This window comes from Strix aluco, chromosome 1 (assembly GCF_031877795.1).
Source record: "Strix aluco isolate bStrAlu1 chromosome 1, bStrAlu1.hap1, whole genome shotgun sequence".
Taxonomy (NCBI): Eukaryota; Metazoa; Chordata; class Aves; order Strigiformes; family Strigidae; genus Strix; species Strix aluco.
Window position 1 is genome coordinate 57187408 of NC_133931.1, and position 23168 is coordinate 57210575.

At 37.2% G+C, this 23168-nt stretch overlaps 1 protein-coding gene across 1 annotated transcript in view; it reads right to left on the bottom strand.

Moving 5' to 3' along the window:
* The window catches only part of PIEZO2 (piezo type mechanosensitive ion channel component 2), a 316515-nt gene that overhangs the window by 42525 nt on the left and 250822 nt on the right, over positions 1-23168 (bottom strand). Inside the window, exons 28-35 of the mRNA XM_074847751.1 lie at positions 16558-16801; positions 15244-15340; positions 13233-13392; positions 10486-10575; positions 7880-8001; positions 6993-7064; positions 2977-3080; positions 828-926 (exon numbers count right to left, since the gene is read on the bottom strand). Coding sequence (XP_074703852.1) covers positions 828-926; positions 2977-3080; positions 6993-7064; positions 7880-8001; positions 10486-10575; positions 13233-13392; positions 15244-15340; positions 16558-16801 — 988 coding nt within the window. The remainder of the gene's footprint in view (positions 1-827; positions 927-2976; positions 3081-6992; positions 7065-7879; positions 8002-10485; positions 10576-13232; positions 13393-15243; positions 15341-16557; positions 16802-23168) is intronic.

The following is a 23168-nucleotide window of genomic DNA, read 5'->3' on the forward strand; positions in this document are numbered from 1 at the left end:
CAGACTTAGAAGAAGGTAGAAGATTAGAATGAAGAAAAGGCATTTGTTTTGAAGAAAGGGCACAGTCTAGACCATGCTTTTGACAACAAAGATTGGACCAGATGATCCTTGATGTCCCTTCCAACCTGGCAATCTATGATTCTATGATTAATAAATCTAATATAACTACTTCTTCTAAGCAGTGGATATTTTAAGAGCTGACTGGGTGAATACATATGTATTAGTTTAGACTTTTACCACTGAACAAACTTTAAATGCAGTATCTCTTAGGGTTTGGAGCTGGTACACCCAGTCTGTAATGCTCACTACTTAGAAATATCATGCTACATATATGGAGTATAAAATGATACACAGTGCTCAAAGGTAGGAAATGCCAAATGTATTCATGGAGGACAAGAAAGAAGATGCACAAATCTTTTTTATGATGATGAAGGTCAGAAAAGTAGAGAGCTAAAATGGGGTTTGGAGTGGAATGTGTATTTTACAAACCTTTTACCAGCTTTCTGAGATCAATTACCACGGTGTCCATAAGATACATGCAACTTGATGTGAACATCTTGCAGAGTGGTATCAGAAGAAAATGAGAATTTCGGTCTGCATTTTCTCTCTGAGGTTGCACTTAAAAAAAGATAAACCCCTTTTTTTTTGTGTCTTGACCACTCCAAGAGTATGAAATGTATTGTGTTTACTAGGAATGAAGCTTTGGCTGTCATTATTTTTTTAAATTATTCATATAAGAGGAAAAATGCAGACGAGGACAGAGGCATACATTACACCAGGAACTATGGGATGGGTTATATACTGAGCACTCACAAAATGTCAAGTACCTTTGCTGCTTTGATTAAATACTGAAGAATAGTTTTGGGTAGTTTAATGACAGACTTTGGCAAGGCTAAAATGGCTGAAGCAAATTTCCCAATAGCTCTCTATAAAGAAGGACAAAGCAAGAGCAATTAGTAGAAAACAAGAAAATATTAATAAACGTATCTAGTGAATGATTGTATCTAGATTATTAAGAACAAATTTACATTCATAGACTCCAATATGAAAAAAGATCCTTTGTGATGTCCACAATAAAATTTCAATGATTCTTAACTGCCTGTGTTCTCTAATAAATAAAATCTCCAAGTTAATCGTTGTTAACTATTGTACACAATGTACACTAAAAGAAAAATCAACAGTTAAAAATAATTCTTTAGCAGGTTCTACAACAAACAAGTTCACTTTGCCAGTATTTTTATTAAGACCATGTGTATAGTGATACAAAGCAAATAAGATATGATGACCAAATGATGAACAAGATTTTCATAAACAAAACCAACTTTGTCTTCTATACAACTCCCCTCCTTCTTAAAGCCATCCAACATCTTCATGTTGCACATATTGCAGAACTGGCCACCTATACAGAACATCTGACCAGAACTGTGAAATAAAAACTAGATCCTTCATCCTCAGATTAATAGTTTCAGGACTGAGCTTAAAAAAATAAGACCAAACAAAGAAAAAACCCAAAACCCAGAGTGAATGAAAGAATCTTATTAGCTTCTGACCTCAAGTTTAGAACTCTTTACAGTGCTTGGCACCAGCACATCTGAATAAAATATTGTCCCCATATTTTTTAAAAAATCAGCAGAAACAAGAATGCAAATTTTCCTCTATACCTGCGTGAAAACCAGAAAGAAAAATGACCTAGAAATTCATAAGCCACTTTTATGGTCTAAGGTGAGTTAAATGCAAAATATACAAAAAATTAGTATAAATAGTAGAAAATAAAATCTACTTATCACATAATTTTTCATTCACATTTGTTTTGCCTTTTTCTAGGTCAGGAAAAGATCTTTCCATGTCATTACTATGCAGGATGTTTAACAAATGTAATCAGTCAGTAATGTAATGTAAGTATATAAACTAAAGGCACATTGCATCAATGAATTAAATAAAATATTTCTTCTCGTAATTCAGTAATGTCTGGGAAGCTTTGTTTGAAAGCTGTTGGCATAAGAATAGAAGAGCATGGAGGTGGTTTCTTGCTCTTGCTTGGGCTGGGCTTTCAGTAGTGCACCAGTTCTGCAGTGATGTGAGCTTGCATCTGGATAGGAATGCTCATCTGCAAAAAGCTACCCATTTGCTTAAGCTTTTAAAGTTACAGACCTGAAAAAGTTCTGTGGTATTTCAGAAAATTCTTCAACAAGTGTAACTTTAGTCTTATGAAGATTAAAGCAATCCTATATGCATGAGTATTTCACTAACTTCTTCACCCAAGTTCTTAATTTAAGCCAGTGGATTCAATACCTTGTACTGTCTAACATCAACCAGTCTATAGGTAGGAACCCAGTTAGGAAACTTCAGCTATCTTTTTAACATTACAATATCCTCTTACTTCAATGCAGTCTGTCACTTAAAATGCAAACATATTAATTAACATTATCCTGAACAAGAAAGGAGAGAAAGTGATGTGGTCTCCTTTTGTAATTTTAAATGTTAAGCTCTTTATAACCCAAGGATATATTTCTCTGGTCCACGAGGCTCAATACTAAAAAAAAATTATTTAAGTATGTATTCTTTTCCATGAAAAGCTGATTATTTTCAGGATCATTTCTTCAGGGAATGATAACATCCACTCAAAACCAGAAAACCACTGAAGCACTGTACAGCACTGCCAGAGGAAAGTCAGCTTCCTCACCTGCCTTTATTGCAATGCAGAAAAAATAAAGCTCAGCTTCTTAATCTTTGTTTTTGTATTTTTGTTTTCCTCGGGCATAAGTGAATGAAGATATGATTTCAGTATAGTTCCTGTAGGAATTTGGCAATGCTTTAAACAGGCAAACTTGCATTTTAAATTGGCAAGAAATTTGATTTGCAATACTTTTCAGGTCTACTTTAGATGTACTGGCTGCTTTAACATATGTGCCTGATTTATGAGAAGCCTACATTTTTTTCCAGATGTCAACTAGAAAGCAAATTACCATAAAGTACCTGAAATGCAGATTTTTTTCGAGGCTCTTCCTCTTCTTTTTTCTCCTCTTCCTCTTCCTCTTCACTATCCGTCTCAAACAAATAATAATTTCCACTTCTGACCACTAAGTGAAACAAAATATTTTCTTATTTTTCTGAAAAGTTCTATTCTCAATTGCCCCAAGACCTATGAACTGCCAGCCAGTCATATAAAAATTCATAAACAGGTGAGATGAAAAACAGAGAAGAAGCAAGAGATTAAAAGGTCTCAGGCAATTTATTTGATGTTATTCTGTGATACTTTGGGCATGAATGAGAACTATAGAAGAACTAAGAAAAACATCACCATGAGAAGAAAATGTAAAGAAAAAGCTTGAAGTATATCAAGTTACTAAGTTACATTTTTTTTTTAGAAAAAAATGACAGTTAAGTCTAAATTAATTTGGAACTGATCATTATTTGAGGGAGTAAAAAAAGCCCAGCAGGTAAGTAAATGAATTTACATGAACAGTACCACTGGACAAAAAATACAGAACTTCTCTTTAAAATGCTGAGGCATCCTTTGAACTATGGAATGGGATAGCATTAGTTAATGGTTTCTTCAAACATTTAAGCTTTGATGAGGTAATGGAAAACCTTGGTTTGTTTAAAACAGATCACTTAGATTCTATTAACGTGATAACAAATGAGTTTCAATTTTTTGCCCATGGATTCAGAAAGATTCTGAAACCTTGATACAGTAAAGATGCACAGTGAATAAGCTAGGCCTTATATCCTTGAACAGAAGCAATGTTTTTATTTCTCAGATGGTAACAGGCCTACATGAACGAACAACGGAAACAAAAGAAATGAAAAATAAGGTAATGAGCAAGAGAAAAATCAAAATCACAGCGTTACATTCAGCAGTGAAAACTGGTAAATAATTTCCACTTTTAAGCTGAAATATTTAAAGGAACAGTTACTTAGATGAAATGTCACACAATCTGGATATATGGAGCAATACATATTTATATTGAAAATTATATTTAACCCTCATTATAGGTTTTTGGAAAAGTAACAATTGCTTTAATTCAATCATACCTTGAATTCTACACAGATCCTCTGTGCACAGATGACCACACATAACTACCATACAAACCTCAGGGTAAGCACACTGTGAAATTTGCCAGAACCCAATTGGGCCATAACTTCAGCATCTAAAACTCGCTCACAGAGGGAATTTTGTGTCTCATGTGCCTAGTTATGACTTTTAACACTAATGAACACCCTGCAAAGGGACAGAGAGTCCACTTCGGCAGTTCTAATTGCTGAACTGAGGTGAAAAGAAAGTTTGGAAATTTCTTGGAACAAGCAAATTAATTATTTGGTAGAGGGCCTTCTAAGAATGCCCATTTATAATGCATTAAAGAGATGAATGTATTTTTAAGAGCCAGTGGTCTGCAGTTCTCTTTCATAAAAAAGTATCTTGTAGTCAGCAACAGAAATTGTCCACACAGAAGATCAGCAGGATAAGGTCTGACACCTACGGGAAACCTCTACTGCAGTGCAATTCCTTAAAGGCTCAAAGTACCACTGAGTCAGACTTGGAATGCCTGAGCTGGCAGAAAACAAATCTACAATGGTCTCCCTCCAAAATGTTGAGGTTAAAGGGTATCTGAGGGGACACTATAATGTAGCAGTTACGTCTCTTTTACAAGTAAAGAGGGAGGTATGATTGAATAGCAATAATGCATTCTTGCACACATCAAAATGGAATAAGAAGTATGTTATCCACCTATAGGGATTACTAAAGAGCCAAATTTTACTAGTACAATAATTTGTGGCCAGACTGGACTTGGGGGACCCCTCTCCTACTGCAAAATGGGACTTTCTTCTGCTGAGAAAAGGGACTTGCAGGTTTTCCTTGTGGGATGAGATGGTGGTGGCAGAAGGGGAGCCATGCGGGAGAAGTCAGCATAATCTCATCATCTGCTTGTGTCCAGAGGGAAAGAGCTCCTCAGGACAGCTGCAACCACTATCTTTTGCACTACATCAGACACAACTCTGTGCTCCAGGAGAAGCTGAGGACCTCGAAGCATGTGGCCCTAACTCCTGCTGATCTTTGTGGGGCTCCATAAGTAATCCACAAGCACAGGAGGAACCACACCTCCCTGCAAGGGACAGTGTGAGTGAGTGTCAATGAGGAAACCCTCACTGATGTTTCCTATCTGTTCTACTCAAACTCAAATTTATGACTGTGTTTTAATTCTTATGATACACAAAATGAGGTATCTTTCTGTATAATAAAATTATGACAAGTGGTATAAAAAGTCAATAAAAATCTAAATTAGACATCAGAATTGGCATAGCACTTCAAGCTTGAGCGACTTCAATATATACATATATACAACCACAGCCACAAACCCATTTACTGAGATGAATAGCCACGGGCAGCAGAATGCTGCAGTTACAGCAGTGTTTCAAAAAGAATAGATGGGGAATATCAGTCTATTTCTAGTTTGTATGCCTGTGAACACCTACTGTCAGTGCCATGTTTCAGTGAGTGTGAACATGAGCCACATGGCAGACAACCACTGTTTGCAGGATCAGGGTCTGTGATGTTTCCCACAAGGTTTTGCATTATTGCAGTAAATAATTTCAAGAATTCTCACTGTTTAAATACCAAAACACAAATTGCCACCTAAGAACATTAAATAATGAGGGTGAAATAAGTAAAAGCCAAAGTCAATGTCTTTCTTTGAGCAGTTCTTATTACATAATCAGTGGTGAATAAACAAGAGACCATATCCCATTCCTTCAAAATCACCGTAGCTTGAAATTCTACAGTAAAAACTTGCAAATTATAGTTTTGATCTGTTCTGTTATTGTTGTTCTTAATGAAAGTACAGGGCAAGAAGTTTATTTTCATAAGACTTCTGAAAAGGGATAGGTCTCTCTAAAGTGGCAGTGTGCCCTTTAGAAAAATAAAAGTAGAGGCACAGTTTACTTGTGACTTGATAGAAATAGGCATACAACATTCTGTTAAATGCTGTTAGCAAATATATATGCTGGAGTTATAAATAAATGCACACAGGTAAATGAAGCAGTATGTAGATGTGTAAAAATATTACTTGGAGTGATTCTTTTAAACTAAATGACCAGGCACAATACAGACATTCATATTTAACTCTGATCAGTGCTATACACTTGAATATTTTTTAAATCTTCAGAGGTTGTTAAATAGCTCATGTCTGATCTCCTTCAACAAAAATTCAATAGGAGGATATCTGATTTGAGATTGCAGTCTTCTTGTTTTACCCAATCCATAATGTAGGGAAGAACTCTATTGTGTGCCTGTATTGGACCACAAACAAATTGAAATATCATAATGCAACAATGATATGAGTGACGAAGGCTAATAATTTCTTGTGCACAAAGCTGAACAGAATTTTGCTCTCAGATAAACACACACACACAAAGAAAACAACAAAACAACTGGCATCAGCAGTACTTTAAAGTGTGATCAGAGATACTCAGCTGAGCTCTATGCTCTACACAGTCTAGTCCTGAGAATAGTCTTGCTGCCTTACTGTGGTACTCAGATTTCTACAGCTGACAGCAGAATGACTGATGAACTGTAAAAAAAGATGTATGATGTGTGTATATGAAAAAGAAATTATGACTAATCTTAGAATGCATTGGCAAACCTTCACCTTCACTTTTTTAAATATTTTGTGCTTTGCAGTAGGGGGGAGTTGAGACTTCTGAGGCCAGAATAGATTCTTTTTGGCACATGTTTATCAGATTTGGTATTTTTCTAAGAATGCTCAAAGTATCATGAGCTAGCTATGCTTCCAATGCACAGAAGTTCAAAATATAGTTAAACTCACTCCTTGAAGATTTGGAAGTAGAAATCATTTGTTGAAAAAAACAAGCCTTCTATCAAGTCACAATCATAAAATCAGGCATAAAACAAACAGGTCATGGGAATGCCTTCATTCTGGTCAAGGATATAAGGGTTAAATCCACATATTTGTAAGATGATTGAGAAAACCTACTGGAAGCATGATCAACCCAAGGCCGCCACCACAGCTTTTTTTTGCCCTTGGCTTTCTCTTTGTCTGCTTCTCCTAAAATAAAATATGTCCAAATATTAATTTTACAAAATGAGAAACAAGTTTCTTACACTGATTAATAATTTTTAATTTCTCTCAAAAGAGCTAAAATTTCATGAGCACATCAGATGTCAAATCTACTGAATACATTCAATATTAAAATCATTCAGAAGCATGACCACTAAGCAGAAATACTCTAGTTTATGCAGCAGTTAAAACAGCATTCTACTCTAAAATAGCTAAATAGTTCAGTTTTGTGTTTTAAAACATACAGTCACAGTTGACTGTAATTTCAAGAAGAAAATATTTTCCCTCCTCTCAAATCCCCTTACATTTCAGGCTCCAAAAATTTTAAATCCAGTAAGTCCTGATCCCAAGTCAGTGCTAGAAATGTGGCACTAGATAGGTATCATTTTATCTGTTCCCATGTTTTAAACAACATTTAAAAGCATATAAACATTTCAGTGACCAAAAAAACCTCACAGCATCAGAAAATGTTGCTGGAAAAATGTGGATGTTACCTCTTTGTAACACTGTGGTTTATTGATAATGACTTTGTTCAAAACAAATCTCTGTTGCTATTCAGTTCTTTGCCAACAGCCTGAAGTTAATCAACAGTAACCTCAAAGCAAACCATTTTCTCTAAACCTTATTGCAGTACAAAAACCCAGATTTTTTTTTGGCTGAATCAAGCTCCAAACTGATACTCAGCTAACGGCATTGTTATGTGCTGACAGTTTTGAAGAACAATTTATCACTTGTCCAACTATTAGGTCTATTAGGTCCCTAGTGCTCAACTGCAATTATGGTACAAAAATAGCTAATGGTACCTTCGTCATCTTCTTCAGAAACTTTCCGAATCTCTGGCCCCTCTGAGGACTCCTGGGTCATGCTTAGCAACCTCTCTTTACCCTTTTTGTATTTTTGCTGCCTGGCTTTGATGCGATCCATTCTAGCAAAAAGAAGAATCTTATTAGATTCACATCTTCACCCTTTTTGACACACCTTGAAAAACAAGTGTTAAACACATCCATACACACACACTTACATCAACATTTCTAAAGGAAATATCCATTCCACATTGTCATTAATCCTGTCCTTAAACATAAGGAGTTAAATGGCTCTGAAGGGGCTGGATGGAAGGGTCAAGCCTAGACGTTCACTCACTGGTCAGTGAGAACTGGGTTGCCTGCCCTCACATGACAGCTTTACTTACTCCCCCTCAACTACCTTATTATCATTTAAAAATTAAATAATTGCTGTCAGGAGCTACAACACAGCAATGAAACTCTGAGAAAAGCAGGGATGTGGCTGTTCCTGCACTTTTTGTGCTACATCTTCACTCTTTAAGCTCTCATCTATCCCACATATCTGGAAATACAGAAGACTTAAACTGGTTCAGTCTTGTCCAGATGTAGGCAAGCCTTCAATTCTCCTTCATGCAATCCTATAAAGTTAGCACAATCTGATCTTTGAAGACTTCTGTGTTTTCACAGTTTGAAAAATGGTAGGGAAAAACAATGAAATCAACAGGACTAAGTTCTTTCAATACAACTGGATTAGAAGCAAATGGTTCACTAATTTCAGTGATCAAAATGCACTTAAATACTTTTATTAATCTGTCAATTTTTTAGGGAAAAACCACTCAGTAGAGAGGGAAAAGCTCTTCCATCTCAGCTAGCTGCTATTAACCAACAGATGATTAGATTTCTTTCCCTATCATTCATCTGCTGCTGAAGTTATGCTATGTCAGTTAGGACAACTTGGTTGTTCAAAACTTCTGGCCATGCTGACAGTTCTCTTCATCCTAACCAGCCTAAACTGTATGAAGTACTGATGCACATTATTAAATAAACAAAACAAGCACCCTCTATTGTCGAAGTCAGACATCCTGCAAATATAAACTAGTAATTTTTAGAAAAACATAGATTAGCTTTGGTGTTATTGCAAGCAGTATCATCTCCTCTGCAGTATTAACAGAAAAGAATGATTTCTGTAAGTTTGATTCAAGCGCTGAGCAGCTCCAGCACCAGCCCAATACATTATCTCATGGGAAACCCCAGGCATGCAGGTAGGGAGCATGGTCCCTGCAGCCTTCTGATGCTTCTTCAGTTATGCAGGTATGGAAGAAGCTGTCAGGAGTGGGCTTTGACACTCTTTCATGCATGGTGGTGGAGGAGATTTGAAAGCTTTTTGCAATTATTAAAGAAGCATGCTGGCTGCACCCAACAGAAAGCAGAGTGGCTTATTGGCTGTATAGAGAAAGGATCTCCAGGCCAGTTAAGCTGAATGCAAATATCTTCAGTGAAAGTAAACGTATATATTTTGCACTCAGACACTAGAGGAGGAACCACAAATGAAATGGAAGCAACAGGCATCCAGCAAATTTTACCAGGAATACAGATATACAGAATAAAATCCTAATAATGGTAAAATCAATGAGAATATTGTCATCCATTGTAGCAGGGCCAGGATGTTACTCTGCTTCCTTAGCCCATAGTGATTTCAGGCTGTTTAGGTGCCTCTTAACTACAGCTTGACTAACTAGGCCCCTTGCTGTTCTAATTTGTTTGATTGTTGCCTTTTTAACACAGTTCCTGTGTCTCAGTCTCCTATTTTCTAATCATCTAGGCTTGCACTTTCAAGTGAGATAGGATTAATGTGACACTTCTATTAAGTAATCTGCCTATCCTTTTCATGAGTTTCATCAGGGATTTGCATTTGACTGTCCTACTCTTCAGAAAGATGGGGAGAGACAAATTGAGAGAACAGCAGGATAATTAGTAGAAGGAAAGAAAGAGGAAAAAGACAGATTTTTCCCCCCATATTTCATTTGCATTGCATGCATTCATACTACACAAAATAGGATAACCCAAAACTACAACTGAACTGGACCTCTAACAGAGAAAAAATAGAGCACAGATACAGATTGTCTTAAAGAGAAGACTGTATGGTCATGTTGCTTTGATACTCAGGTGTGGAATAGTTAAAAGCTGATCTTAAACTGTCATCAATGGATTTATAAGGTTTAGAACAACCTTCAGAACAAGAAGGAGGGTTCACATCTTTTCTCTTGATTTATAGGAAACACCTGTTTCCATTAAAATTTCAGGCTCACAGAGGAGCAGGTAAGCCAGTATGTTCCACTCTGATTCTTTATGTTAACCTCATAACCCTTGGTCCTAGAAAAGCAATTCTATGTTTAAATGAAAGTTTAGATTCTGCAGTATGTTGTCTTTTTGGAAAAGATGACTCTAAAACTACATAATATTTGAATACATAAGATCTCTGAATGCCCAGAGAGCAATTTTTATAATTGCAAAATCAAGCTTCAAAACCTAATCAGCATTCTATAAAAGAAGGTGCTAGATAAATACCAACAATCAGTGAAATACATGCATATGTCTATATATAAAAAAATATATTAAATACATACTGTCTTTTCAGTTGATCCATTGATTTTTTTTCCTCTTCAATTCTTGCCTTTACAGCCTTGACAATTGTAGCTTGAAAAAGCTCAGCACCCCTACAGCAGAAGTGGGGGCAGAAGAAAGGAAAAAAGGAGAGGAAACATTAAATGTTTCTAATTTCCCTTATGCCAGGTAATCACAGAGAATTCGGTGTTCCCTCTGTACATGACCTCATCTGCATAAAACAAAACTAATCCAAGGCCTGAAAGAAATAATCAATTACTCCAGAATACTAATATGTTTACAGTCAATCATTTCAAGATCTGGGGCCAAATGCTGTGATCCCTACTCAGCCTATAAGTTCCGCTAGCAGCTGTTCAAGGAATTCAGTTTCCAGTCCTCAAAAACATAGAACATGGGTGGGTTCAAGGCTGAGTTAGGACTTCTTACACACCTCCAGAATTTGGTCTTTATACTCATTTCAGCATTATAATCACCTTGTCCCTCTGCCTCAGCCCCCTGGAAGTTGTGAGCAAATGTCAGCTTTATCCAGGGCCATGATGAGCATAGCTTCAGCTTCACTTTTACCTTCTGAACATTACAGTACACAAACCCTTGAGCAAGTTTCTCATGTGCCAAAAGAATACGGCTTCTAACTCAATTTCATTACCAATGTAATCGACTCATTGATTTGGATGTCCAGATCACGTCTTGGCCATTCTTAATTATTTACACATCAATTCTTGAAGACTCTCAAAAAGCCTCAAGGTCTCCGTCAAAGTAGTAGCATAGATTTAAAGCCTTCCTTTTGTCAAGAATTCAGTAAGAATTGCTATAGTTTCAGAAGTCTACTTCTAATTAATTTTTCAACCATGTTTTCCGCGAGATTAATCATTCTTCCATGCAATACGCAGGATAACCACAACTACATTTTTTCAAAGGAATACAATCAAGACTGGCCTTCATTATTGTCCCGAACTATGGTAAAATACAACAAAGAAGGACATATTCTCCTTAGCAACCTGATCACTCCTAAATTCTATTGGACGATTGAAAACTATCACTGGATCCTCACTGCTATTGTTTGAATCACAATTTAATCTTATTTAGGTGAGGTATTTGTATTTCACAATATTAACTTTAACTAGAAGACAGGCTCAGACCATGCTGTCTGACCTTCTCCATTGTCCATGTAAATTCAAAGCTTGGATTTCAGCAAGGCAAGCAGCTAACTAAAAAAAATAATTATATCACTATATTTACATTTCCCTTTTTCCTGTAATATCTTGGCACTTCCTGGTCATTAATACGCTTATCTTTACAAAGGTCCTGACATAGGCCAGTATGTCTCCACTTTTGCTGCTGGAGAAGTCAAGACTGAGTAGGTTCAGTAACTTACCAAAAGACACAAAGCTGGAAGTAGGAACCAAACACGTTTCTTTCAACCCAGCCCAGTGCCATTTACATGAGCCTGCTCTTTCATTCTGGATGTAAACTTGCCAATTTATGAGGGATTTTGATACCCATGTTTTTTTCACTGTGAACGGTGTACAAAAAAAATCGACAAAAAGGCGGTATCCAGCAATCTTGGGCATCAGTAGTGAAATTCACCCCAGAGCAAAAGTCTGAGAGAGGCCATATAGGATGGAGGTATAGATTTTTTTGTAGCCCTGTTTACAGTGGTGAATTTTGTTCAGTATGGGCAGCTAAACTTGTCCCTGCTTTAAAGTAATCCCTGGAGGGGGAACAAGAAGAAGATAAAAAAATACTTCCTTTCAGGGCACGCAAGCTAAATTTTGCCATCAAACACAGAAATCAATGTCCATATGTTTTTCAGGGGAGGGGGGAAAGCCACAATACATTTAATCCAATATTGACAGAAGTAATTCCTTAGGAATCTTACTGAAATTAAAACCAGAATTTCATTCCTGATCAGCCTTCTTATTAGAAAACAGAAGAATGGTTGTGCTAGTGATAGCTATGAGTGGATGCTTGTGGGAAAGTATAAGTAACAGGCCCAAAGAAGGTGATACTTCCTTGCCACACCTAGTCAGTGTTCAGTGACATGACACTTCCGAGTGTCTTCCTGATGGTCTTCTTGAACCAGATGTCATAACTTTCCTTTATTTTAACTTGTGTTACATTTTTGGAGTCATGATTTCTAAGGCCTATTGTCTCAAACAGGGTCTGATAGCAGAATGTTTTCTTTCCAAGGCTTAGAAACTCTGGCATTTTCTCTCATACATATTGATGTATACGTATTGATTCTTCTTCACTGTCAGGGTGGTGAGGCACTGGAACAGGTTCCCCAGGGAAGCTGTGGATGCCCCCTCCCTGGAAGTGTTCAAGGCCAGGTTGGACGGGGCTTTGAGTGACCTGGTTTAGTGGAAGGTGTCCCTGCCCATGGCAGAGGGGTTGGAACTAGATGATCTTTAAGGTCCCTTCCAACACAAACCATTCTATGATTCTATAGTTCTATGATCCTATGTTGAGAGAATGTTGCAACACACACCAACTTTCACAGCTTTTAATAAGTGCTATGAGAGCAGCAGATGATGTTTGGTAGGAAAGATGGCTTAATTTCTATGAGATTCTCAATTAATTTGTTTTCTCATGTGTGCTTTGTCAGATTTGGGTTTGCAATTATGAATTTAGCATGGGTTGTTTAAACCAGTGTTAAAGGACTCTTGGTACTACCTATCGTAAACAAGTAAGTACCATAGCCATGAGAGACTTGAGCTGTTTCATTTCATTTTTTAAAACTTTATGTTACCTTGATGCTAAGATCTGAGAAGCTTTTATATCTGCAACCACATGCAGGAAGTAGTAACTCATGAAGACTCTTCTTTGCAGCAGCAGGAAAGCAAAACATATACTGTCCCAAATGATTCCTGCTTCTCCACTGGGCAGTTTACAATCTAGATTGTTCGTTGCTGGAAAAAGACACCATCAGCATAAGGACTGTTGTATTAAGTATTCTTTTATAATGTTTAATCAATTAAGTAATCTTAGCCTTTAAAATTATTTGAATTGAGGTAATTTAATTAGATTTTTCTTAAGAAAACTAACATGCATTTACATTTGAAGAACACCATATTTTCTTTTACAGCAAACTGGAGAGCTTCCAATAATGTGATATTCCATGAAAACTGAGAATTCACCAGAAGTGAGCCATTTGCAAACAAATTCACCCTATCCTAATAAGTACTTGAAAACAAAGAATGGGAAAAAAGTATTTTTTGCTACCCTGAAATATTTGATTTCAGAATTTTCTGAAATGGCATTTTTCAATTATTTTTTTCATTTCAAAGTGACTTTTTGTCTCATTTTTCTATTAAGAACACTGTCAACATGAGAAAGAAGTGTTTTATTTTTGTCAAAATGATTTTTTGACTGTCACCACCTAATATTTTTATTTTTCCTCTCCATAACTCAGTTCAATGTTTCTTTCCATTGCATAAGGAAAAAAAAAAAAAAATTGAAGCCACAAAACTGCTTCCTTTGGGGTAGGAGGAGACAGGCAGAGAGGAAATCCCATTCCTTCTACCTCTAGATTTTGGCTTGGGTTCTTTCTTCCTTTCATTCTTTCTTTATTCTCTAAAACACAGTTCTCTTGGGGATATTAAAAAATTAAAACTGGGTTTTGTGGAGCTAGACTATAAACTAAATGGCCTATGCTGCCCTGTAGAAGGGAGTAGAAGGACTCAAGGGACAGACTTTGGCTTGAAGCTGGCTTTACAGTCAAGCAAGCCAGTCTAATAGGTCTGGAAGGTCAAGCTCCAAGAGCTTCAAAGCCTGCTGTGCCCATCCCCTGGGGAGTCAGAAACCTGTGTCTAAATTTCTGTTGCTGCTCAAAAAGTTTTGGATAACACAAGAACCACTGGGCACAATTTATCTTGTGAGTTTGCATCTTTGTATTCCTTTCTTTTCCCCTACTCCCTACTTATCTATTAGGATCAGACATGAAGACAGGAATTCAGAACTTTGCTGCAGACCCACTAGGATGAAACAGTTCTTTAAATTCAGCAAAAAACACTGAAAAAAATCAGGTGTTTTCAAACCATCAGTCCAGGGTGTCAGGACAAAGTGGAGCCAAATTAATAGTTCACCGAGAGGTGAAGTGTCTTGCTTCATTCCTCCCTCCTCTCACCTCCATCCACATACACTATCGACTCCTTCCCTGTTATCATCACAAACATGAGAGTAATCGCAAAAAAAAATTGCCTGAACTCACTATGCCTGAAAAAAATTACCACTTTTATGCTGGCTTAGCCTCCTGCCATTTCAGTGAGTTGAACTGGTTTACCCTTTGAGTAACTGAACGTAACACCTGACACACTGGGAGGAGAGAGAGCCTGCAGCTGGGAAAAGCTGCCCTCTCCTTGCAGTGATGGTGAGCTGACATTTTAGTTCAAGTTGTACAGTGAAATCATACCCTCAAGTATCACATCACCTGCATATACAGGGAAACTGTTAAGCGCTGGTATCACCAAATTATTTATTTACAGCAAACGCTGGTTGTGGGTATGTGTGTGTGGGTGTTGATAGTTCTCTCAGTATATGTATCTCCCTTGGTTCTATGAAATATTTTCAATATTCTTTCTTGCTAGTCAATATAGGACCAAGCTGTATCAACTGAACTTGTTGGTATGATATTTTCACAGGGAGGGGGCACAACTTAAATATGGTAGAAGACTTTGAAGGTCACTCTTCATTTAAAGAAAATGAAATGAGAAAAATGAGAAAGTGAAAAAATGAAAAATAGAAAAATGAGCTATACTTACGAATACGGTAGCCTTTAACTGTACAAGCCAGACTAAATGCCTGAATCAACCAGCAACTATTCTTAATTAATGATTCAATGTAGCCACATGCTCCTATCTGGAAAGTAAAAGAACAGTTTCATATAACAAAACCTAGCAGAAATAAAGATAAGAAAAATATTGCACCTCTTTACATTGCACGAGAATATTGTGACTGCCAGTGTCTGTATTATATGTCATTAGTAAAACAAAGATTAGAAGAAAGAGTGTCTTTATCAGTGACACACATCACTTTTAAACAGAAAGAATTTGTTCTTTTGATTATCAGTGAGATAGGAGGTATATGGGTTTTCTTTGTGTTTTTGCAGAGAAAGTGATATGTCTGGCATGTGATGCAATGCAACAGCTAAGCAACTTTTATAAATCACTGACTTAATCTTGCAAACATACATGGACAAGCTTAACACGCGCGTAGCTCCACTGAATTCCCAAGCATAAAATGAAGCACATATGTAAGTATTTAGAACATTTGCAAATTCAAACCACCCATAAATCAACTTTATTTCAGTACAGTGACTTATATAAATGTAAAAAGAAAAATGTCTGCTCTTTTCAGTCCAGTACTAAAAATGTTCAAAGCTAAAAAGCAATTGCCAGGAATAAATCTAAATTTATCTTTCAAAAATATTAAAATTACTGGCTTGTCTCAATCACCTATCAGTGCCACTGCAAGAATCTGCTCTAAAGGGTTAATTAGTGTAAGAAAACCTTTAATATTTTGCAGAAGAATTTGATATTTAATTATCAAGTCTATCTCTTTTCACCTGAATTTCACACTAGTTCTAAAAGAAACAGGAATGCAGTTTGTAATTTTGTAGTCAACTTCACTGATTACATTATATCACATAACAACTGCATCTAGTACTAAGCTTGAAAATTCTAGTTTTAAATAAAAGGTTTAATTAAATGTGCACTATTTATTGACAGTATGACTAATCTTGCCCTTCTTATTCATTTCTCACTCCACTGAGATTTACACAAGACTTCTAAGGAGAAGCTTTACTAGGTAAAGAAACCAGAACCTGGCCCTTTGAAAATAGTTTGTGAGCTTTCACAGAGCCCGACTGAATACAAGGGTGCACATTTTCCTATAATGTATATGCATTACCATTCCCTGGATATGCACTTGAAGTTTCTGAAGTAAAATGGAGCCTGCTTTGTGCTTGCAGAAGGCTGTGGTCCCGAAAAAGGATTTTTAATGACCACTCGATGCACTGTGCACACTTCTAATCAAACCAAAGTGCTGATGGCAGAGGAAAGGCAGCAGCTACTTACTGAGAGGATGTTCTTCATTGTGATCACGAAGACGTTGTAGGCAATCAGCCAGTCCCAGTAACGCAGGATGCTTCTGATGGGCTTCAGCAACAGATCTCCACCAAATAGAAGGAAATAAAAGCAGGCTACCAAGTAGCCCATACAGAATATGCTGATCCTTGTGGTTCCCGTTATGAAGATTATAGTAAGCACAAACCAGAAGAGGTAACTAAATATTATCACCTTATACATGTCTAAGTAGGACCTGGAAGTAAAAGAAGGAGAAAAAGTTATGATTTTCTGAGGGCAATGCTACCTTTCCTCTTTATGTGCTATTGGCCGACACTTGTGCCTAAGGTCTTCTGGGCATTCTCGTCCCACTTCAGCATTGGCACACCTACTTAAGACTAACAGCAAGGTCAGTGGGTCTAGCCCATTCATGGGTCTGCCTGGCTCATATACTCCATTCTAGCTCATTCATATGCATAAGCACCTTGCTACACATGGCCAGGGCACTTTGCATCACGCAGGATCAAGCCTTGTATCATGAAAGGGGTGAAAACATGTTCTCATCAATCTTCATGATAAAGTGATATCATCTGGCAACACTACATATGCAATTTAAATGCTGAGACAATCTTTTAAGAAGTCTGAGCAATATTATAGCAAATCTATCTTTAAAAGTCAGATACAGTACTCCACTAAAAACAATCCTGTTTTATTGATGTCTTCTAGGGAATTCAGTCTGGTTAAAAGCCTTGTTTTCAGACGGCTACTAAAAATATCTTTCTCCAATGGAGATCAACTGTAAAAGTTTTGAGGGGCAAAATGTTTCTACAGAATATAAATGTGATAGAATTTACTGAAACATTTGCCAGGAAGCTACAATACAGAGCTACCTGAAATCAGCCTGGCTCACAGTGTGAACGAGTGAGAAACAATTTGGTATTTTCAGATTCCTTAAAATCTTGACTTAATATTGACTCAGTGTGCTTTCAAATAAGAATATCTGCCAAAGGCAATACCAAATACTACATATAGCTAAACACTGCAAAACCAACTAATTCCTAGTTTCCCCCTGTTCAGTGTTTTGATTCCAGATGTAGCTGTGTTTTCAGGGTCTGTTCAACCAGGCTACAAAACTAGATTTGTCAGGAAACCAAGGCAGGGAGACAGCACTATAGGAGTACACATATACCTAAGCCAAACCATGTAAGGAGTAAATGAACTAAATGCACTGTATGAAGCCACATAAAAAGGCCCCTGCTGCTTGATGTTCTCAGGCTCAGAACTTTCTAGGAGTATGTATTTATAGTCCTACATTTATAGGCCTGTATTATACATTTCACTTGCCAAAGCCAACCAGAGAGGCATTTAACAAAAGGTAATGAGAAAGCTCCTTTATGTTTATTTCCCACAAATATTTAAGAAATTTATGGACTACTGCCTGTGAAATCTAAAAATGTCATGACTTTAGAGATGCTACTGGGTTTTGGGTGATAAAACATTAACAAAAAAACAGTATACACTGGGAAAATAAAGAAGTGGAAGACATCAGTTGAACAGGTCTTCACTAACTTAATATGCACTGGAAATGGTGCTCTCACTGTTTGTCCAGAAAAAATGACCATAATATTTGGTGTTCCTTTAATAGTAACTATTGATGTGTGGGATGCCTAGGAAGAGATCACCTTCCTAACATTGCTCTAACAATTGCAATATTTCCGAAATCTTGGCCTCTGCTAGAAACAAAATGCATCAGCATCCTTCGGGAAAAGCCCAAAATGGAACTGAATTGATCAAACAAATAGCAATATCTTAATACTCTTCACTAAAAACAGACTCTGACTCTTAAAGACAACTGGAACTGACTGGATCCAGACTTTCCAACATATACACATGGCATTTGGTTTAGTCACAGTCCAACAGGAGATATCACTCTCAGATTAAAATTTCCAGAAATTAGAGAGAATATGAAAAGGAAGATAATAACTTAGCTATTTTTTCACTATTATTTTAACCATTTGCTACATTTTAGCAGTCATCTAAAAAATCAAATACATCTTTTCTTCTCATTTTCAAAATATACATTAAATATAATAGAATTGGACATCTCTAAACCAAACAGCAAAACAGGATGTAAAGAAAAACTTCTCAAAAGGCATGAGGCAATACAACTATGTCAAGTGACAAATGATGTAGTTCTTAGAGATGGAAATCATTCTGATTTTTATAAATACGCAATTACAAGCAAGCCCTACCATAAAAATGGCTCTCAAGAATTCACCTTGGAGTGGAGATGTCACAAAATGTATTTGGACAAGTCATCCAGGGCACACCTAACCAATGAATATCACCAACCATCCCAGGTACCTCTGTGCTGGCCCAAGAACAATGGACACAGTGGACAGAACTACACTCTTGTAGTTTCAGGTAGATAAAAATATTCCTGAAAATCACACTTATTTCAGTTGCAATATATCCAAACTCCTTGTCTGTTAAAGTGTAGTCATGCATCCCCCTAATTTTCCTTAATTGTTTATAATGATATAGGTAAGTCAAGTGCTGCAAAAGCAGAATGAAGACATGTCTTGGTGGGGGATTTCTCAACATACTGCCTCTCAAATCTCTTGATACATTCTCAGATGTAAATCTTTAAATTTGGCCTCAAACCCCAGAAATTTACGAAGTGAAGAGTTTCAGTTCCTTGCTCTGGAGATTATAATGCAACAGTGGGAAGCTGAAGCACAAAGCCACCCCAACAGCTAAAAAGACCCTGCACAAATCCAGAAGGTCACTAAGGGTGCTTACCCTCTCTTTGAAAATTTCACAGACAGCAGAAAATGCTTAGTCTTGAATAGCATATACCGTATTTTTATGTTTTCACTGCAGACCACACAGGTCATTAGTCTAATGCCATGTAAACCTTCCAAACCTTATCTTCTAAGTGGACTTTAAATCCACATCCAGTCACAGAGAGGAGAGGTCACCCTCAGAATGCGATATTTGACAGTACACCTAGGAAATCTGAGCAGTTGCTTCCCAAGGGGACAGTCCCACTCCCCTTCATCCCCTCATCTATGCATTTCAGCCCCTTCTTTGGCTTTGACACTTTGAACCGGTTTCAAGAAGCATATTTGCAAAAGCAAATTTATTTTGGTGGAGGACTTTTCTGCCCATTCAGCTTATGAAGCAACTCACTGCTGGTGTGATGAATACAAAGGTGGGAGAGTGTAGCTGGAGGCCAGGAATACAGCCACACATCTGAGGCAGATTAGCCACTACACCAGTGTACCAAGAGCATCAGACTATGGATTTGATAGCACAATAGCCTCTGAATGAGAAATTATACAGAACAAACCTGAAAGATGAATGAAAGATAAAAAATGTTGATTTGCCAACTGTGTCATTAGCAGAATCCATTGATACTCTGTATAACATTTTGGAAAAATTTACTGTTATCAGTTTGCTCAAAACCAAGGAAGACAAAGTCTGAAGTTCATTCCACTCATCCATCAAAGCTATTGTAACCTCAGATGGATCTCCATAACAAATGTAGGGTTTTTTTTTTACTAAAGCTTTATCAGTCTTATCATGATTGTTTCAATATTTTACTTCCACAGGAATTAATTTTTAACTGTAATACAATCCAGCCTGTTGCAAAAAGATTGCTCTAGGTGTAGTTGTTTTCCTGGCATGCTCAATGATGTGTTTGGCTGTGGCCAGCCTAGTGTCCAGACCTCTGCCTGCAGGCACTGAGAGATGCTGATGCTGCAGTTGATAACCCCTTCGAGGAAAGGTGTTTGTTCTCAGCCAGAGCTTTGAAGTTTAGGGAAAGAACACACTTCTGCTTACACACTGGTGAGAGCCTGTTGTGCTGTTGCCCCAACCAATACAGCTCAATGCTTCTTCTTGCTGGAGGAGCTGCTGTTCTGCATCTTTGTTGCCTTCCCTTATCAGCCACCTGTTTTGTTTTGAATGTGGCCACCCACATCCACATAAGCCGGAAGGTCTTCCTGTAGCCCTCTTCTGATGATTTCCCTCTCCTCCAGGCATATTATCCCTATATATGTGCATTCTGTAAGCTATGTCTACTCCCCAAATTTCTTCTTTCTTTCACCTCTTCCCTATCTCCTATTCCTTACATTCTTAGCAGCTTGTGTGACCCTGCATTACAGTCCATTTCCTCTTCTAATCCCAACATTCCTAATTTCTCACCAAGCCTCCATCCCCAAAGCCTTTCCCTGTAGCTCCATTTCAGCCTTCAGGAGGCAGTTTCCCTTTTTCAATATTAACATCAAACCTTCTGAAAATTAGCTCCCTTATTTCAATGGACTTCTTCAAACTTTGTGTTGTGGATCCTATAGGTCTTAGTCCCTACTATTTTTGTTAAGCCCTCTCCCAGGACTGATATTCTCTTACTCTCACCCTCTTACCAGTGAGGTCCTTCCTTCATGCTTCTATCCATTCTAAAAATTCCCAAATCCAAAGCCGTGTTATTTGCTGAGGCTCATTTTATTAGCAACAAAATGTTTATCTGCTTTATACAACAAATATGACAGAAAGCCTGTAATGACAGCTTGCAGATCCTCTCTCACTAACCTAAGTTAGAAGAAGTATAGTTCCAAGAAAGGCATCACAGTTGCCTTTGAAAGACTTCACATGACTCACCTGGTGATGGTTCCCAGGTATTAAAGGGGACAGTTCAATGACTGGCTGTTAATATTGTTTCTGCTCTTAAGAGGAAAAAAGTAGATTACAATCCCAATTTTTTTTCCCTGTCAACGTCTAGGAGAATGTCTGAAAACTGCTTGGGAACTGAAATGAGAATTTTCCAACATTAGAGTCTGTGGGAAAGGATTATCCCCAGTAAAGTTGCTTTAAATCCTCTTTCATTTTAAAAGCTCCTACTTTTATTCTTCAGTTTTATTTCTGTTTCAAAGCGCTTTGGTTGTGCTATCCCTTGGGGTCAAGCACATATCCCCTGAGAAATCTGGGGGTGGAAAGACAAGAAAAGTTCAGGAAATCTCTTCCTTAGACTGTATTTATCATTGTTGAGCTCAAGTATTTCTCCAGAGAGAAGAAAATGAAGCATTTGGAAATATGTTCTTTTTCTGCCACTGTTTATATTGCAGTTAAAAGCTTTTTATCCATGCCTACTAGAACAGCGACCAACTAGCATCTTTTCAAGATCAGAAAGGGTGCTTTGGTCTGCAACTGCCACTTCTTTTACATGGCAGTAAATACACATTGGGCTTCTCAGAAAACACATGAAAATACCAAGCACTCATTTTTTTACACTTTGTAATTTATTCATAACCAGGTTGTCTTCACTTATTTGTTTGGCTCTTTCTGATTGAATTCTGGAGAAATGCCATTTTTCATTTCACTTGCTTGGATAAGTTTTGAACCAAGTTCTTTTCCATGTTACTAAATATTTAGACCATTCTGAAACTTCTAGCAAAGTGTAAGAAATGTTTTTAGACAAAGGCCTTTCAGCTCTACATTGTCTTGGATGAAGGCCAGATACATATATTTTCTTCAGAGGTATATCTTTGGTAGATTCTCCAGAGCTTGAGAGTCCTTCTTTTTAAAGACTTATAATGTCAGCCATTCTCTGGTGCTTCTTTGAAGCAAATTAGGCATTTAAGACTGCATATGAGCAGTGCAAACTCTCAAAAAAACCCCATCATCTAAAGCCTGGGAAAATCTGCTTTATAGTGAAAGCATTGAAAGAGATACTTAAGGGCTCAAAGAAAGGAAAGATACTATCAAGAACATAAGATCTGTTATGCAGTTTATAGTAAAGGAAGGTCTGTTTATACGTATATACACCACACTGTTCTACAAGTATGTTCCCATTACAGATTCAGGAAGCTAGCACTACAGACAGAAAAGAACTTACAGCTTACCTGCCCGAGCATCTACAAGGATATCATAAACAGGAATTCCCTCTGTTCCTGAAATTAATGGGTTTTCTATTCATTTGATGGATCTTTCAAACAAAAGTGTCCCTGTTCTGTGTCTTTCTCTGCCTTGTTCTTTTCATTCTACTTCTTATTCACACAACATAAAACTATCACATGAAACAGTCACACAGATTTCTATATTCGGCTGGAACAAGTATAAAGAGATCATAGTTTATTTGTTCAGCTCACCAGTACTAACGGGATTCTTTGATTTTCTGTTTTATTTTGTACTCTCCACCACAATGTTATTGCTTAATAGAAGTTGCAAACTCCCAATTAAATGATTGTATATCAACCATTATCATTACTACACAGGTCTATTTTGTCAGCATGTGCCAAACAGTGTGTTTGAATGGATGTGATGCCACCGATGACTTCAAGCTGATGCATATTATGCATATGAACCAGAACACAGAACTTAACCCAAAGGATTGTGGAGAGGCAACAGGCCAGTTCAGCTTGGACTTTGCTTTCCATTATAAACCTGACTCTGATTCCCATCCAAAATCTTCAAAGAACATCCTCTGTGCTTCAAACTTTTCATGCTTGGCCATTTGGGAGTATCTTCTACAGATGACCAGAAATACCTATCAGATTCCAGGGAACTTTAAAAAGATGCCAAAAGAGGCTGCTTAAAAAAGCAGTGATTTTCTTGCCTCTTTT